The sequence below is a fragment of the Mandrillus leucophaeus genome, unplaced genomic scaffold (genome assembly GCF_000951045.1).
Source record: "Mandrillus leucophaeus isolate KB7577 unplaced genomic scaffold, Mleu.le_1.0 Scaffold792, whole genome shotgun sequence".
Taxonomy (NCBI): domain Eukaryota; kingdom Metazoa; phylum Chordata; class Mammalia; order Primates; family Cercopithecidae; genus Mandrillus; species Mandrillus leucophaeus.
The window spans coordinates 1,073,257-1,093,319 of NW_012108608.1; the positions used below are offsets into that span (position 1 = coordinate 1,073,257).

Genomic DNA, 20,063 nt, shown 5'->3' on the forward strand with positions numbered 1-20,063 from the left:
AGATGTTTTTGAGATCTTCTGGGAGTAAGAATGTGTTTATTTTCTGTTTGAGATACTTAACTAAGTTTACTTTGTGTAGCCAATAGGTATTATCTTGAGAGCTTTACTGGTGGATAAATACAAGTTCGTCAGGTTTTTAAAGTGTTTGAAGATGCCATGAATAAAAGGTGCATCATAAGTAGATGTCTATTATTATAATCTGTGTGTCTGTATGATCAGTATTTCCAAAATAATCAGTCTTGATTTCCTAAATACAGAATTATGACTATAAGTAAGAAGCCATAATGGCTGAAATATTAAGGAAATTCATCTCTTTTGTATCTTAGTAAAAAAATCTTTTGTGAATACCATATTAATGACAACTGTGGAAAGAGAAATATGAAAATTGTACTTAACTTAGAATTTTCTAATCCTTACAGGAATTTGAATCAACGAAGATTAGATCATCCCCTAAGTGGGTTTTTATATAGTTGTTTCATTTCCAGTTTTCCATGCCTTTTTAACACTTGATCTTTGTATGAAAACTACTGCCATATTCAGAGACATGAGTCATGGTACTTAAAATGTTTTCACCATATTTTAGACATCACAGGATACTACAGTAGGAAAAGAGTAATCTCTTGGCATTCACAATTTTTACATTGTAAGATTTGACCTTTCACAGTAGTTCATTACATGTGTTAATTTAGCTCATGCATTATTCTAGCAGATTCCTCAGCATATGAATTTCATTTTGGCTTTTACTTTAAAAATATTGTGTATAAATTTACCTGTACATCTCTCTTCCTACCCCCCACCATGTAGTATGCATGTTTATTTCCTATGAAAAAAAGTATCTATAAAAAGAAAGCAAGTTCCATTGAAAGTGAGAAGAAAGTGATGAGGTGATGACTTAATAGCCAGAAAGAATAGCTTCAGATAAACTAAAGAATAAAATGTCATATTCTTCAGGGATTTGGATCTGTAATATAAATGAATCTATTATAAATTCTATGCAGAAACTAGGTGGAGTGAATATTAAATGGTTTCAATGAGTTTTCCAGGTCTTGCCAAGATTGCCGAAGTGAGAACCTGACCTCTAGCCAAGGTATTCGAATGACTACTGCAATGATCTTTATGATAAAGAGAAATATATAAGAATTTTTACTTCTCAAAAAATGCACAAACCCCTGTTTGCGATCGTTGCCTGGAATATTTTTCCCAATCCCTTTTCTTTGGATACTAGGCTTAGCCTTCCTCCTGCCAGCAAGAGGGAGTGAACACATAACCCAGAACTGGCCAGTCAGTATGCACCATTCCCTGGATGCAGAGATTGACTCATGAGTGTGCAGGGGACCTTCAGAGGGTCAGTCACATTTATTTCATGGCTTAGTTTTGCTGGAATTGGTGGATCTACCTTTTAGGTTATGGAGCTGGCTGGATGTAGCTATAAGCCCCTGACTGGAGTAGGTGCAAGTGCAGTCGGTGAAAATAAGATCAAAGTGCAGAAAGAAGTTGATAAAGAGTGAAAATTAGAGGCAGGCTTCGTTTAAGCTCAGATCCATTTGTGCCTGAAGGCAGTGTTTATATTTTACTGCATTTTATGAGGGAAAGATACGGTTAGTAATGTTCTTGAATGGCAGGATTTGCAAAGAGCTTAAGAGAAGATCCTGTGAGTGACTTAAGTTTCTATAGTATCTTATACCCTCCTGCCTATGTGCTAATGAGCATTTAGACTTTTTCATTAGCTTTGAGGCTTTGATGAATTGAATCTCTGTGTTTTAAGATACTTCAAAACCCTTTGCTTCATTTGAAGTACATTGTATTTACAGACAGTGAAAAGAGTATTTTACATCTGTAGATGTAAAGTGTAAGCGAGATGTAATGTGCATCAATTAATAATTTAGTAACCTGTGAATGTTTAGCCACTTTAATAATGAATATCAATGTGAAAGGGCTCTGTAAATGATGGGAATTTAAAAGCATGGTAATAAAATGTGCTCCTTAACACCAATACAGTTACTTTTCTTTCTTTCTTTCTTTTTTTTTTTTTTTTTTTTTTTTGAGACGAGTCTTATTCTGTAGCCCCAGCTGGAGTGCAGTAGCACGATCTTGGCTCACTGCAACCTCCTCCTCCTGGGCTCAATCTATTCTCCTTCCTCAGCCTTCCAAGTAGCTGGGATTGCAGGCATGCACCACGATGCCTGGCTAATTTTTGTATTGTTTTAGTAGAGACAGAGTTTCACTATATTGGCCAGGCTGGGCTCCAACTCCTGACCTCAACTGATCTCCCCGCCTTGGCCTCCCAAAGTACTAGGATTATAGGCAGGAACAACCACACCCAGCCCAACATAGTTATTTCTGTGTAATTTATTAATATGTAATTTCTATTTTAAATATTTCTGCAGGTTTTTTTTTTTTTTCTAATTTGGTCATATTGTGTGAAAAGTGGTAAATAAAAAAGCAGTGTTATCTTGCTTGCACTTTACATCTACAGATGTAAACTTAGGACCATCAGCTACCCATTACCTAGCATTCACTTAAAGGGGGCAAGATAGAAAATAAGATATACAAAACTCTTTAAAAGACTAGCCTGATGCTAGTGATATTTTAACACTGAAATATTATTGTAACCATTTATTAAGGGGACAGTTGTAATCAAGTGGTGCTAAAGAGAGCTGTGGTATAGTAGGAATAGGGAACTTACCTTCTGTGGAAGTATTAACCTGTACCAATTATTCTAGCTGTCTCCTGTCAAAGTACTGTCCTGTACCAGTTACTACAACTTTATCAAATTTTTTATCTTTACAACCACTTTGTATGGGATATGGTATTGTCCTTATTCTTTTTTTATTATTATTATACTTTAAGTTCTAGGATACATGTGCACAATGTGCAGGTTTGTTACATATGTATACATGTGCCATTTTGGTGTGCTGCGCCCATTAACTCATCATTTACATTAGGTATATCTCCTAATGAGGCTTAGATAGGTATAATTACTTGCCAGAAGCAAGGTAGAGTCTTCATGTGCCCAAATTTCTTCCACGGCTCCTGTTTGGATGAAACTCAGGCTTCCTAGCCTGGATGACAAGACCCTGATTATCTATCCCTTGTTAATCTTTTGTTTTGTTTATATATTTTGTAGAGATCCGATTTCACCATGTTGCCCTGGTCTCGAATTCATAGGCTCAAGCAATCTGCCCACCTCCACTTCCCAAAGTGCTAGGATTATAGGTGTGAGCCACCACGCCTGGCCTGTCCCTTGTTAATCTTTACAGTGTCATTTCTTTTCATTCCACACCTAGACTTCAAGTTTATAGATCTTTCACTTCCTATAATATGACATATGTTGTTTCTACTGTGAGCAACATTCCCTTTCATGTCCCGCTGTTCTGTGACTAACTTCCCTTCATTCTTCAAGTTTCCACTTAAGTACCTCATCCTCCAGGAGACTTCATCAAGTCCACCATTGATGAGCATGATGAATGAGTCCACCATGAACAATGCCTATTGCATTGTTCCTTCATTCATTCAGCAAATACTTATTGAGGATCCCCTATGTGCCAGACACTATCCTAGGCACTAGGAATACAACAATAGACAAAGAAGAAGAAAAATTTCTGCCCTTATAGCTTGTACTCTAGTATTATTAATTATTTATTTCAGTATCACTCATTAGATGTTTACTTCCGTTAATGTTCTTGGGGTCTAACACAATGGGATATTATAAGAATGTAGTAAGCATTTAATATTTATTGAATCAAGGGAGAGATGAATGGCTTCACTTATTATTTAATTTATAATTGTCTTGAAGAAGTCAAAGAAAGTTCTCTTTGGCCCTTTTATCTTTTCACACTGCCACCATCATAATACCAGACCTCATTGTGTTGTGACTATAGTAATGCAGCAAACCTCAAATTAAAACCAACTTTTTTTTTTTTTTTCAGTTTTTCTTCACCATTCAATTCTGCATAGAATTGCCAGATTTATCTCCCTAAACATTACTGGAATTGCTCTCCTTGAAATACCTTATGCTAGAATTTGGGACCCTTATAATATAATGTCACCATCCTTCTCTGATTTATCTCTAGATGTTTCACATATGCTCTCTGTTCAATCCAGTGTTTTGTTTTTTGCAATTCACTTATTTTGATTCATTTGCACCTTTCTGCCTAGAGGTCTTTCAGTTTATGACAAATTTCATCAATGCTGCAAGTCACTTCTTTTTGATTAAGTCTTCTTTTATAATGTCAGCCAACCTTTATTTCCTTAATTTCTGATTCCCTGTAAGAATTACTATCTATACCTGTAGTATTCCAAAGCCTTTTGTAAGCAGCAGAATCTACCCTGTATCACATCTGTAACATAAGTATGTGTGCACATATGCACACATGTACCTGTGTACACATATACACATACAAAGAACTCTTACATGGAAATCCAAGGTATAAAAATAGATAAAAATATAGCTTTCTGTACTAATGACCCTGACACTCCTCAAGAACCCTTCCACTCCACAGAACATCCTTGAAGCCAGTGTTGTGACCTCAGTCACACTGGTCTTTGGTTCCTCTCACTATTCCAAAGAAAAAGTCAGAAGAGGTCAGGATGACTTAGCATTGCTGAGAGAAAAATTACTTTCTCATGAAACAGAAGGAAAGAGTCATATTTGCCATACCTGCTGCAGCAACCATTTCAAGCCTTATGTTTTTATTTCCTATCACTTCCCAGGAACATGTGCAGGGGACAGGGAGTAAAGTCAGATTTCATCCCTTTATCAAGTTCTGAGACACTTGAAATGCTAGAGAGCCTCTAAACTAGATTCTTCTGAAACTGTTTTAGCAGTTCACATTTCACGTATGTATGGACCACAGAGAAGAGTCCATGATCAAATGTCAGTTTCTCCTTATTGATAAAAGACCAGATCAGGAGCAGTTAACCCGCTGGAGGCCCCATCTGTTTTCTCTTCATATGTGTAAGTCTGTATATCCCAAGCATACTCTGTGTTCCTTGAGAAAATCAGTTATATTTGTATGCTGTAACTGTAAAGTTACTCATTATTTTTAAATTATTTCGTATAGGCTTATGTCTCCAACAAGTTTGAAAAACTAATGACTATTTTTTTTTTTAATTCTCTGTTACACCTGTGGCATAGCAGGTACTTAATAACCACCTGTTAATTAAAATGAAATAAAATATCCTAGTTTGTGTACTTAGCTATTATTTAGAGTTTTAGAACATTTTTCTGTTCTGACATGTTAACTTTATATAAAATATCATAACTTTGTAGGGAAATCAAGTGTTATTTGTAAAATATATTTCAGATTTGTGACATCACTAATAACTAAGAGATTTAATATTTTTTAAAGACACCTTTGTGTCTTTAAATAAAAAGGCAATGCAGCTAGAAATTACGTGGTTTTATAACGCAAAGTTTTCTCAGTAAGAAGTTTAATAACTTATCAAATACATATTACGAACATGTTTTTCAATTTTCTGTATTTTGTCAAAGGAAGGTAGAAGAGTTGATTGATAATCCTGATTGATCTTTTTAGCAATTCTAATATACAAACAACACTCATCATTTTTAATTGAAAAAAATTTAAATTTGAAATTAGGATTGCTAATGAATCACAATTTATTATGAGCTAGCAGCTGTTTTATGTTTTCCAAACACCTGTATTAATTTTCTGTGATCACTCAGTTTATATGCCATATATACCATGTTAGGCAAACATGATTTTTGCATAGTTTCCTTAGATATTTGTGGTATATTGAAGAAACAAGAAACTTAAGACGTGATTCATGTTTAAACTAGAGACAAGCAAATATGTAAATTTTCAAAATATTCAAAGACTTTATGGATATTATGATTTAAGTCAGTTTAAGATACAGTGACACCTAATTGTTTCATAGAGATAAACAAAAATGATGATTCATCTCACTGTGGCATATAAAAAACTTACATAGTGTCTTCAATTCAACATTAGTCCTGACATGCAAATTTAAGATAATCTTATCTAAGTTCTCAAATTTTTAGATTTATGCTTCCTTTGGACAAAGAAAACAATCTCATTCCTTTTCTTAATGTAATTTGGAATTTCAAAATGAAAACATCATTATTAAAAGTAAATGTAAAGTATTTATAATTTAACAATTAGTTTTAGAAAAATTATATATGCTTCTACCTCTGTTGAGTAATGTGATGGATGGAAACAGGCAATAAAATGATTTGCCCGTATCAGACATCAGTGTGAGACCTAAGGCCTAAACCCATAGAAATTTCCAGTACAGAAAGGGAAATCCACTGATGTCAGGAAGCTGATGCTTTTCAGTACCATTGTTTATATCTACATCTTCTCAAGTGTGCCCTTCTTGAGGTCATATTTTTATACAGAATATTTAGTAATCTTTTAATACAGAATATTTAGTAAATATTTCATGTTTCAGTGTTTTATTCATTGTTTGGATATTTAACTGAATAAATATTTCTGGAATAGCTACCTAGTGAGACATATGTAAGGATATGAAAGATAGATTTTTAAAATCTAGTCAGAATTAATAAATGGGCTGAATGCCTTTGTCAGAATTATTTTTCAGATAACACTTTTTCTTAATACATTTTCTTAAATTTTAAATGAACCTGTTCAAGTATGTCTGAATAATATTTTAATAATTTGTCAATTCACAATTACATATTTAATTTCCAAATATGCTACACATAACAAGTAAGCTTACATATTTTTCCTGAGGGAAGTGATAGTGAATAATCAGTCTAATCCTTCCTTTGCTTAAGGCGTTTAAATATTGCCATTTAAGAATAGCACTTATTAGCTTTGTTCACTTACTGGAAATTGGATAGAGCTGAATACTTAAAAGTCAGTTTTAGTCAAAACCCTTCTGCTGATATTCCCACTGCCTATAATTGCCAAATTAATAATGAATATGTGGACTTTGGAATTAAATGTCATTCCTTGCTTGCCTTAAGATTTTAAAATATTAAAAACAAAATAAACCTTTAAATTGTCAAAATGTGAGGACTATCATGACCAGGAAGAGGGGTGATTTTCTTCTCCCTACATAGAAAATTTTTCTTAACAGAGTTTTCCATAAATTTAAGAAAGTTTTGTTTTGTTTTGTTTTTCAAAAAATCCATTTGGTGAAATGTCTTACATTACTTCTGTTTACTATGTCACTTCCAGCTTTTGAAACATTACTACCATTACATAGCTGTGGAACACAGTGGTCTTGTAAATGAGCTTTGCTACAAAAGAAAATGAGACTCACTGGAAACTCATCATGGTGCTGCCACTCTGAAAGATTGGTAGTATCACCACAGCCATTTAGAGATATTTCCACTCTTACAAAATGGAAATTGTGGAGTATGAGACCTAGTCTATTTGATTTCAGCCTTAATAGCTTTCAATATATGATAACATACATTTGGATAAAAAGTGGAAAAATATAGAACAACTTTCTGTGTATTTTACTCATGGCCACATTGATTACAGATGCTTAATTCATCTATCTAAATCTTGCAGAACATTCAAAATGTTTCTTAGGTAGACAATGTCTGAAATAACTGCCCTGTCTGCTGTTTCACATTTTGTTAGTACATACCATGTGCCAAGCTCTTTTCTTCCTTACATTGCTTCATTATTAAAAAAAAAAAAAAAATCTGTAAGTTCTGAGTCTCCTTATAGATGAGGCAGTTGAGGCCTTTTACAAATACCTCTCTTGTTCCACTTATATAAGTCATAATTTACTGAGCACGATGGTAAAATCCTTTAAAAATGTAGTAAAAAGAACAGAGTGTGCATATGCAAAGGAGGAGATTGGGAAAAGCAAATTAGAGAGTCTATGCATTCTGTAGACAGTGAAAACTGGTTCAAGCAGAATGAATAAGAAAGTAATTAAAAAGGAAGCCACCGCTTATTGACTAAGGACAAACAGGAGAAATAAACATAAAAACCAGAAACTAACAGAGAGCAATATTGATGATAATGATCCAAAAAAAATCTGAGTGAAGAAGAAGAGTAATACCAAACCCTTATGATAGTAAGTGTCAGGTGTGTAGTATGTACTGATACTAAAGTAAATGATGTTCAATTATAACTTAATTTATAATTCTGGTTTCGTGATAGTCCTTTAAGGGAGGTGCTATTTTGATGTTCATCTTTACACATGAAGAAACAGATAAAGAGAGATTAGCTAATTCTCCAGGGTCACTCAGCTGATTGGGTAGTGGAAATTGGCTTTGGAACCAAGCAGTATGGCATTGTAGTCTTAGTTCCTAACAACTGCACTATACTGCCTCTCCAAAGGGTGAAATAACATATCCAGGAAAAAGCAAAATGCCAGAAATGAAAGAACACTGAGACACGGTGTTAAGAAACACTAAGATTTTTTAAAAGCCCTAGAAACATAGGCTTGGAAGGCCCAAAATGGAAACACTAAGGCATAGCCAAACACCCCAGATCTGGACAGTAATGACAGTCCATCTTTCAGGGTCCTAGAGGGAGTTAATCTGAAACCTGAGATGAGTATTTTTAAAAGTGAAACTTGAGATGAGTATTTCTAAAGTGAAAATTAGTAATTTATTAATAATAACTTATTAATATTTATATGTAGTTTATATGTACTAATCAAATTTGTATACATTCGACTGAAATTATATCAACTTATAATGTTCATCCAATACTCTTGATGGGCTGGTGATGATAATCAAGGACCTTGTAAGCTACATAATGTAAATAAATTCACATATCAAATAGCTACTAGTTTCCAGGACTGACCAAACTTGGACACAAGAACAGAGAGATGAACAAGTTTAATTAAATACTATCATAAATGTTATATCTACTTACTTATTGTAATTATATATTGGCACCACAACCATGACTATAATTTATGTAATGCTATGATGCTATTATGAACCCTTAATAATTAGACATCTTTATTATAATATTGGTTGGTGCTAAAATGGAAAAATAGTGATATCAGATGGAAAAATGCATTCCTTATTCAATAAATTAAATCTTTTAAAGTATTCAATCAGTGGAAGAAAAACTGCAAACAAAAAATCTCAGTGGTGAGAACACTCATCTTTAGGATAAAAACATAAACATAGGTTTCATTAATTTACTTTTGATTGATTGGAATAGTACACTGTGGTCATATGATGGTATTGTATATGCTTGGGCCTTTGATAAAATAGTTTTTAACATGTAGACTCTTCTGTTTTGTTTCCATCTGATTACAGTTATGAACTGAGATTTAGGGGATAAATGAAATGTTTAGTACTGGATTATTGTAATTGTTAATGACTATTATAATCCACAATATATTTTATTCTTTTTTTAAATTTCCCTGCAGTGTTTCTCATTAACATTGGCTAACAGTTTATCTTCATAAAACAGCATCATAAATATAAAGAAATGTTTAAAATACCACTATTAATCTGCACTGGTGCTATTATTATTTCGTATTTGATTTTATAGCTTTATTGTTTCTTTTAAAATCCTTGCAATTTCATATATATATATATAAATTTTTTTATTACCAAAAACGTGCTGGTAGAAATTTCTGTATTTAGCAAATTTTGATTTGATTTAGAGGCTTTTTCATTATTCTTCTATATCATCAAACAAGAGTGACCTGGTTAATAATTCACAGTTTGTTTTTTATAAAATACCTAAAACATATTTATCCTTTGAAAAAGTAATATTCCCTATGAGAAAATATTATTTTGAAATATACCTCTTTAGTAAATTAGAATGCTGTTATTTTTTCTTTTTTAGTTTATGATAGATACAGATTTCTAGATATAAGCAAATGCTGTAATAAACTGCAGTGTCACCTTTATCTGAGGAATTGTCTGATTTTAGAAGTCTGTGCATTCTGTTAATGAACTACACATACCTGACTAGCTGGTTTGTACTTGAACTTATCATCCACTTATGGTTCCATATGCCTGGATTATCAACAGGAGGAAACAGATATATACTTGTAGTACCCACTGTGGTTAACCTCTAACAAAACCTCTAAACAAAATCTTTCTCTGCAAAATTGTAGATTTTGGAAAAGAAGAAAGTTTTGGTCAATAAAGTATTCAAAAACCAAATCAATAAATTCAATAAATTAATCTCCTCATGCTGAGAATTAGACATAAATTTAGTTCTTTAACATTAGGGATTTTATTGTCTTGGGAAACTGTGGCTGTTATGGAAAAAACACTGGGTTGAAGTAAATGAAGCTGAAAGTAGTGAGGAACTCCAATGGTGAAAATTGCTAAACGATTCAGTAACGTCTTCTCTAAAGGAAAAATTGTGATCTGTTAGTTTAGTATGAACTGGAAAAACTTGTATAAGAAGATTTTCTACTTCATGCAAGTCTTCCAAGATGATAAAAGCCAGTATTTTGGAGAAATTGAAAGGTCTTTGTAAAAAAAATAAATAATGAGTCAAGAATTAAGAGCACTTGACTTCTAAATCATAGTATTGACACAGTCTTGCCAAACAGTTTTGAAATGCTGATATATTAAAAATGTAGTTTTCATTTGCCATTTGTAAATGTATTGTTTCACAACTTTTAACAACATACTCCTGTGTCCCCAGACAACCTAATTTGTATAAACTTTCTTTAACCTAAAATTATATGATATTACAAAATTTTTTCTCAGTGTTAAGAAGTTGACCCAATGATGTTCTTTAACAGATTTCCTTTTCATATAGGCAAGTAAATAGGACCACATGTATAAGTCTTTGCACTAAGTGAAAGATATTGTTAAGTAATTTTATATGAAAATGTATATTTTATATTACATTAGATTTGTTTCTTCTATTCAGGGTGACAGTTGTATCTGAGTTCTTTTCAAGCTATTATTTGTATAGTCCTTATAGTGGAACCTTATCCTGAAGTGTTCAGTATTATCTACTTTGGTTTACATTTTCTAATGTACTAATTTAATTGCCAATATTAACTTAGAAACAATAGAATTCTTTGAAAAAATAATCAAATTATAATATAGATATATTTATTTGTAGATTTGCTAAATTTATTTAGACTTGCATACCTAACACTTACATAAAACAAGATTGGTTCTTGTTTTTAACACCTGTCCCTTCTCATTAAAGAGTTACCAGCGTCTCTCTGGACAAGAAGATGCAAGGCAAATTCTTGGTTCTGGTCATGTTTATCTTTCTGACTTGTCCCCTCTCCTTTGCCAAGATTCTATTCTCAAAGGCCTCTTTGTCCTCCATATGCTGGCTATTATCTTCTCTACTTAGAAGCACATTGGTTTTAGGGACTCTTAGACTTGCCCCATGACTGATTCATTGTCCAATTTGTGTATTGCAAGAGCTTACTCGGCTAACTACAAAGAGTCCCTTGTCACTGCCCTTGCTTCTTATTGTTTTTTTCTCCTCAGCGCTACTTTGCTGTAATCTATAGTGAGTAAAGTCCTGAGCTTCTGTTTAATGACTCCTGGACTACCACATCGCCCATTAGTTTCTGAATTCCTCCTTTGTGGTGGGTGGTTTTATACACACACATGCACATACACTTTAATATTTATGTTTATGTTTGTATGTACTTGAACCCCCATGCCTGTGATTTCAAAACTTTATAGCTTTCCTACAGTGATACTGGGGTTGGGGGAAGCTCTTCCTTTCCCTAAGAAATAAAGACAAATACTTTTTGCATGTTATTTTTCTGTTCCTATTTCAAACCTCAAAATGCTTCAACTTAGATCAAAAGTCTTTGTCACCACTCCTTTGTGAAAATTATTTCCGATAAAGTTTTATTTAAAATGGGATAAAGTCATGGAGGGAAGGAAGCAATATTAAAAGGCCTTTTAATATTAATATTAGTTAAGACCTTAACTAGTAGTTGATTATTTAGGCAGAAGACATGTGTTTTCTGATAGAAAGAGATAAGTAATAGTGTATAAACATCACAGGATATTGGCCACTCTTGTATATTTTGAGTTTGCAAGATGAGTTTGTTTAGAGGAGCCATATTCAGAACTACTGAGTCACCCCACTTAGGGAAATTACCAAGATAGATTATATTAGATTAATTGCACCAAATAGATTAAACTGCTCAGTGTATCTGATAGTTCTTACTTTTCCAGTACAAAACAAATGGCAGGTTGTTTCTCACAGGGAAAATAACCATCAATATTTGTGTCATATCAGGTTGCTAACAGATATGAATAGTAATGCTCCCGAAAAATAAACTTATGTTTTATTTCAATATCTTTAATGTGTTCATTTTGTTAAATGCTATCACTCTCTACATTTCTGACGTAAGTATATACAGTTCTGTTAATAATTGGCTGAAGACATAATAAAATTTTTGGAAGATGCAGCCAGATGGATGGATATTTTCTTAGAGCGCTAGGAGTGTTTTAAATACTTGTATTGTGCATGTATGTTTTTGATGCTTTTTAAACATCATAAGCATTTGGGTACCCTACCTACCAGTGTTCTAATTAGGAATGGGAAGCAAATAATGGGAAGCCAGGAGGATGTGGGAAGCATTTAAGTGTGAGCTTGCCTTAAGGGCAAAACATTTGTCAGAGCCTGATTGTTTAAGAAGTGCTGTCAAGGCCAAGTAAAGTAGATAAAAAAAGGACCTAGCCTGCTGAAGATTTGGGGGCCCTGAGCAACCAAGCAGACAGCTTGTATCATCAAGTGGCATTGGCATATTGTGCTGCTCTTTGGACACCAGTATCTTGGGTAACCAAGAAGATGGAGGAGGGGACCAATAGTGAGTGAATATTATAGCCAGGCAAGCCTTTACTCTGTGTGATGTCATAGGCCCATCCTTTTGGGCACCTCCTGGATACTTCAGTATGGTGACCACTTTCTTCCTGAAATTTGATATCAAAACGGTGAATGAGATAATAGGATTTAAGGTAAATCCCTTATCTTACAGCTGAAATATCCAAGGCCTGAATAATAAATACAATGAAATGCCCAAAGACATGTGGTATTATCACCCTTTTTAGGTTCATCCCTCTTTCCTAGATGCCATCAATCACTTATGATTCTTTCATATAATAGTGAAGTCCTAATCTCACAGCGACCTCGAATGAGCAATGAAAGAGGTTGCTTTTCCAATGTTCATCTCCTCCACACATAGCCCCTGTGAGGAGGACCATACTAGTGTGCAGAATGAAGGCTGTGTGTGCTATGAGAGGCTCAAAGGCATAGGTGTATTTAGTCATACTGAATAGATAAGGATAGATCCAGGAGCTTGTTAGTGAATCTGCATCTCTGGAGATTCTGATTCAGGGCCCAGAAATCTGTAATTTCGAAACCTCTCCCAGTGGTTCTGATGTAGAATTAGGTGGGAAAATAACCGTAAGATGTGTGGAGGTCCCACATTCTACCCCAGACTTGCTGCACACTGTGTTGAAACCTGTGACTTACAGGCTTAAAATCAGCACAATCTCAGATAAGTTGAAGGCCTTTGGTTTCCATCAAAGCAAACTCCACAAACTTGTCAATTTCTGTCAATCCCAAGGGCATCTCAAAATCTTTGCCCTCTTAGTTAAGGATTTTCAAATTAAGCATGGCGTAGGCCCAGCAGAAGAATGCTAGCACGGCAGGTGTTTCTTGTGTGCCTCCTGGGCACACAAGTGTCTAGGCACTGGGGATATGGCGGACAAGACTGACAAGTTATCGAGCTTAGCAGTGGTTGTATTTCAGTGGGAAAAATCAGAGAAGAAACAAGCATGCAGATAAATCAACTAGATAATGCTGATTGTGGCATAATTACTGTGAAGAAAGTAAAGAATGATAGTGGAGAGAGTTTGCACCTTTATATAGGATGGTCAAGAAAGACCTTACTGAGCATGTGATGTGTATCTGAGACCTTATGGATGAAAGGAAGGCAGCCTATGAAAATTCGAGGAAGAAAATACCTCCATTTTTTCATTATGTTTTATTTTGAGTTACTGTTTTATTGGGCTTCGAATTTTTCTGTGATTATGTATGCACGTCATTTTCCTTTACTGAACATTATGATAGGTGGTCTTTCTATAAAAGACCTATGACGATTCTAAGGTAAAGTCAGTGACAGTGTGATGATCAGATGTGTAACTAGATTTCAGGGTATTTTGTTTTCCATGCAGAGTTTACAGCAATTACTCTTTTCTATTTTATATCATCAAGCCAAAATCCAATTATTGCAGTGATCTTGTAAATCATTGAGATTATCTCTTATCACAAAGTTATTATAGACCAGGAAGAAGAGATTAATTTTGTTTTTAGAAAACTAAATTCATGATAATGTACTTCTGTACTTCAGCAAAAGAAAAAAAATACCCTCATAATGCTTGCATTGTTTAGAGACATTTTTTTTTTCATTCTAGCTGCCAGATTATGCTTCAATTGTATGTTAGTTGCTATAACTGCTTAATGCCTACCCCACGGTTTACAACCTAAATTAATGTCTTGGTATTTATGTCATTTACATAATACAGAGGTAAAAAGCAATTATCCTTGAATCTTCTGACATGGCCAGGAATTAAAATGGAAGGATAAAAAGGATATAAGAAGCTAGAAGGGGGAGAGAAAGGAAGAAGATGTTTTAGAATGTCTCCAAAATGCCTTCCACTCCTTATTCCCCCCACCTCCAAGCACCAGAATTCTATTCTGTCTGGGACCTTGACATTTTAAATACAGCCATTTTGAAATGCCACTTTGATACAGCATTTGTTAAATTCTTATTAGACTCCAGAAACTCTTCTAAGCCTGTTATGATATTAACACGTTTAATTCTTACAATAGCCCAATAAGGTCAGGTACCAGTATCACCCCCATTTTATAGATAAATATATTTAAAGCTCAGAGAAATTGAGTAAATTGTCCAAGTTCACTCAGATAGTAAGTAATACAGCAAGGGTTGGAGCCTGGGTAGTGTGGATCCAGAGACCAAGCCTTTAAAGCCTTTAAATGATACCCCACACTGCCTCTAATACCTTTGATTAACCATTTTGTCTTGGGGATGTTTTAATACCAGCCTAAAATATGACTGTTAAACTTGCCATAGAAATTCCTACTAATATCTGAAGACTGTGTCTTTGCTCCTCACTTGGCTTCCTGTTTTCCCTGAGCTTTACTTACAAGTGTTTCACCCTCACCTCTCTGTTAGGCAACAAGGAGAGGGAGAGAGCCAGTAGCAAGACATGGGCTTTACAAAGTGTCAGCGTCACACCTATTGACATGTGAAGGGCTGCATAAAATTAGTTGCAAGGAAATGTCTTGCTTCATATTTTGTTCCCTTGAAGTTCATTCCTTCAACTTCCAAACCTAATGGAGAGCACATGAAGGCATGGCTTCCAGCCATATGTTTTCTGTTTTGTAATTTTTGGTTTGAAACATGTCATATGTATGACAGATAAAAAGGTTCCTACAATTTGAGAGAAAGTGGTGCTTGTGATAAGTAATCCATACCAACTATAATTTTAATAGATACATAGGTAGAAGAGTAATTATATTATTACTTGTTAGCTAATAAGCTTTATCTTTGCCATGTAAAAATTCGGTAACAAAAATGTGCTAATTAAGATTTTAAGATGGATATTTTTAAAATTATTATGCTCATATCATATTATATATACATACATATATAAAAATACATAAAAGTTTTAAGAAGTGTTTTACTATTTATGTTAGTTTTCACAGCTCCAAATATAGCTGTGAAAGTCCCCAGAGCAGGTACTGGCTTCCATGTCTGGCAGTGCTTGGACCATCTCATCCAGTGTTCTTTATTTCCCCTTGGGTTAGATATCACATATGATTACAAGAAAGCACATGATATGTCTCTCACAAACCAACTTCTTAATGCCTCAGAATATGGATTTATTTGCTCAGCTCTAAGAATAAAAAAAATTATTTATAAACTGTCTTTTAAAACATATTTTTTCAAAAATGGGAGAATATGTTTCTGATGTTTCTACTGTGTATCTCATGCTTAAGAGAGGGAAGAAGCTATATGATTGGAGTCTACCAAAGGGATGCATTAGTAGTTAAAGCTCCTTGTTATTTACATCAATTTTGTTGGTATTTAAGATTACCAAGTGCAGACATTCTAAAATGGAATCCACCTGTACCTGCTTCATGCTTATAGTGCTGTGGTTCTTAGTAGCTAATTCTTGATAGTAAAGACAGGAATTTATAGCATGTAACATTTTTATTTCATTGTTTTATAATTATTTCATCATTGAACCCACTTGACTCTTTTTTCCTATGATCTGTTTTGTCAAGTAAGGAAATACAATTTAAAACATTTTAATAACTTGCTTGTAATTGCAGGATATAATGTGTTAAGATCTACTTTTGGCCTCCTGATTTCTTATTCACGAATGCATTCATTCTATGTACCTCTTAGTGTTGCAAAAGCAGCCACATCATGTTCACCATTCAAGCACAAAATTTTAAAAATATTACACAATATGTATACACATATACACGTATATATTAATATAAATATATAAAAATATCAAAGATACCATAATGTGGTGGCTGACAGAAAAAGCTTTGGATCAGGTGAATCTGAATTTAAGCCCTGGGTCATTTATTTTTAGCAGTGACCCTACCAAGCCACATAACTTCTCTAAGCTATATTATTTCCTTATCTGTGTAATAGAGATAAAAATATTATTTTTAAAGTTCTGAAAGTAGAAATGAAATAAGTACTAAATAAATGAGTTTTCAAAAGAGACAAAATAGCTCTTCCAAGAAACTTGGTTTAAAAGAGAAAGTGAGAATGTTAAGAAATACCAATTCCCAGTAATTTTTTGTACACAAAAAATGTTTCACAGCTTTTAATACTTATAGTTTTTTTTCACTTTAACATTTTTTTAAAATGCTCCTTTATAATTTAAGTTTGAGGGTTTTTTTTTTTCCTTTCTTAGTGGTACGTAAACTAATGATGTGTCTTACAATGGCTAACATTTTAGATTCAGTGAAATGCAGGTTTTATGATACATATCCACATTTCTTTCTCTTCAGGAGGCAGTAATGTTTAGTGGCCATGTATTCAGACCTCAGTTGTACATAGATTATGCCAAATTCCTGAACCATTCTTTGGTGTCATCTCTTACCTGCAAAATGAAAACATATTTCTTGGCATTATTAGGGTTAAATTTAAAAATGTGTATAAACATCCTGGCAGTGTCTCATACAGAATTTTTAAGTGCACAATGGTAGCTATTATTGTTGTTATTCTCTTCTTTTTTTTTTTTAAGTTAATCTATATACTAGTAGACTCAGACATTAGAGCCAGGTTTGCCACTAATTAACTTTGGAAACTTGAGCAAAATACTTAGCTTTTCTGTCTTATTTCTTGTTCTGCAAAAGAATGTTTTGGCCTAGATAAACTTGAAATTAATTCTGGCTCTAAAATTTTGTGATTTTATTATTTAATTCAAAGTCCTAATATAATATGACCATAAAATGAATTTTGTTTCTTTCAGTTTGTGGGGACATTCATGGACAATTCTTTGACTTGATGAAGCTCTTTGAAGTCGGGGGATCTCCTGCCAACACTCGCTACCTCTTCTTAGGGGACTATGTTGACAGAGGGTACTTCAGTATCGAAGTAAGTCTACATCATGTCTTCTTTGCTGTTCAGTTATAGATCAACAGTATCTCAAAAAAATAAAAGCAATAAATGTTATTGCCTTATGGAAACCTCTAACAATGAAATTTAATTCACGTAATTCATAGGGTATATTACATATTCTATTTTCAGTTGATTCCCATGTGTTTTTCGTTTGTTTGTTTTTGAAACAGAGTCTCACTCTGTCACCCAGGCTGGAGTGCAGTGGCCTGATGTCTGCTCTCTACTACCTCCGCCTGCTGGGTTCAAGCCATTTTCCTGCCTCAACCTCCTGAGTAGCTGGGATTACAGGCGCCCACCACCACACCCGGTTAATTTTTGTATTTTTAGTAGAGATAGAGTTTCACCATGTTGGCCAGGGTAATCTCACACTCCTGACCTCAGATGATCCGCCCAACTCGGCCTCCCAAAGCGCTGGGATTACAGGTGTGAGCCACTGTGCCCAGCTTGATTCCCATATTTTTTAATAGAGATGCAAAAAAAAAAAGGTAAATAGTAAGATTTTGCCTTTTGTACATTTTACATATTTCCAGATTTGCAAAAATTACATCTTGTTTTACAATAAATAATTCCATTTTCCATTGAAAGAACTAATCAATGTTGATCAAATAAGCAGGAATGTATTTGCATGTTTATGCCTTATAATTGTGAGACAGTAACTTACCTTTGTAAATTGATAGCAAACTGCCTGTGTCTCTGTCTGTGATTGTGTATATGTGAGTACACTTACAGCTGCTATATTTTGTCTTTTTTGGCACCTGTCATCTAACTAGGGTAATTTGTCAAACTCATTAATTAAAACAAAACAGATAACCTTTAAGTAGAGGTTCTTCCACAGCCTCCCATCTGCATCTGCTTTAGGTAAGTAAAACTACGTTCAAAATAAAGGCAGAGACCTTGTTTTATTCATATCTTTGTTCTTCCTGGTGCCTAACATGGTGTATTAATAAATAATTTATTGAAAGAAATGGTTTGAAATTGAATAAGTTTTCAAGAATCAGACCTCATGTATAGTATCTGACATGTGCTATCAAAAAAGATCATTAAAAAGGAAAATGATTACTCTTAATTAGAGAGAAATCAACATTATAATCTCACACCAACATCATATATTCATAATAATCGTAGAAAAATATTCTATGTTTCCAAATTTTTATTACAGTGTTTTATTTACTAAAGGGATGTATAATGTTGAAAAACATGTCATCCTTAAATAGCTTTTGTTTATAAAATTGTATCAGTTTTATTTTTCGGTTATTTAATTCACCTTTAGTCACTGACTACACACAGACACAGAAAGTTTATATAGACATATATGTATTTCCACCAGCATAATAATCCCGTCTGCATTTAAAGATGACAGATTTCTTAATTATTCCTGGTGATGATGAGGGAAGAAGGAGTGGTGATGGTATATAAATCTCAAAAGACAAGATAAATTCTTGGTATTTCCTCCATTTGATAAACAAGTATATAAAATGTATATGCACTATGAATAGGACTGCGAGGAATTTAAAGAAATGTAACATACATTCTTGCTCTCTAGAAACCTAAATCTACGTTGCAAAACATAACCATAAAAATCTGTATAGAATCAGAAGCCTGGAATAGGTGATTATCCAGGGTTCAGTTATTTAAATGGATGATTAAAACCTTGTGATAAAGGAGATACAAAATAATAAGTGTGATTGGATTAGAGAAAAGAGAGAGAATATTGAGAGCACACATGTTTGGGGAAGACTGAATCAAAGAACAAGTAAGATTTAGCTAGGAAGGAAATTAAAGTGAGCGAAAGTACAGAGGAAGAAATAGTGAACTCTGCTAACGTTGTTTTTTGTTCTTGGGGCCAGCCTGACCAGCTTAACTAGTGGAAAAGCAATTGAGTACTAATTTTGTAAGACCTTTATATCACATTAGGACTGGTATCTGCCAGGATTAACAACAAAACAAAACCCCTACATAATGGTGGTTTGGACAAGATAGAAGTTTTTCTGTGTGGAAAGCCCATAGACAGCAAGCCAACACTGGTGTGGCACAGCATGGTGACAGGGCCTAGGCTCCATCTGCTTTCTTGCTCTGATTTTCATGGCCTTGTTCCAAAGACAACCTGGTGACCCAAGTTGGCTACATCAGCTTCAACCATCATTTCTCCACATAATACTCAACAAAGAGGAAAGGGAGAATGAGAAGGGTGTACACATACCCTGTTTAAGGATGTTTCCCAGAAGTGGCCCAATTCCTTCAACTTGTATCCCATGAGCCACAATTTACTGATATGGCCATAAGATTCCATATGTGGCCAGGTTTAAGGAAGACTGTGGTAGGCAATAAACAGCAATGGAAGGACAAGGATTTCTGTTCTTCTCCTTGAAAATTAGGGTTATGTAGAATTTTTTTTCTTTCTTTCTTTTTTTTTTTTTTTTTAACGACACAGAGTCTCCCTCTGT

At 33.9% G+C, this 20,063-nt stretch overlaps 1 protein-coding gene across 2 annotated transcripts in view; it reads left to right on the forward strand.

Annotated features, from left to right (window-relative positions):
• PPP3CA (protein phosphatase 3, catalytic subunit, alpha isozyme) overlaps positions 1-20,063 on the forward strand; it is a 187,933-nt gene that overhangs the window by 76,509 nt on the left and 91,361 nt on the right. For both annotated transcript variants that reach the window (XM_011967210.1, XM_011967209.1), the window contains exon 2: positions 17,471-17,595. In XM_011967210.1, coding sequence (XP_011822600.1) covers positions 17,471-17,595 — 125 coding nt within the window. The remainder of the gene's footprint in view (positions 1-17,470; positions 17,596-20,063) is intronic.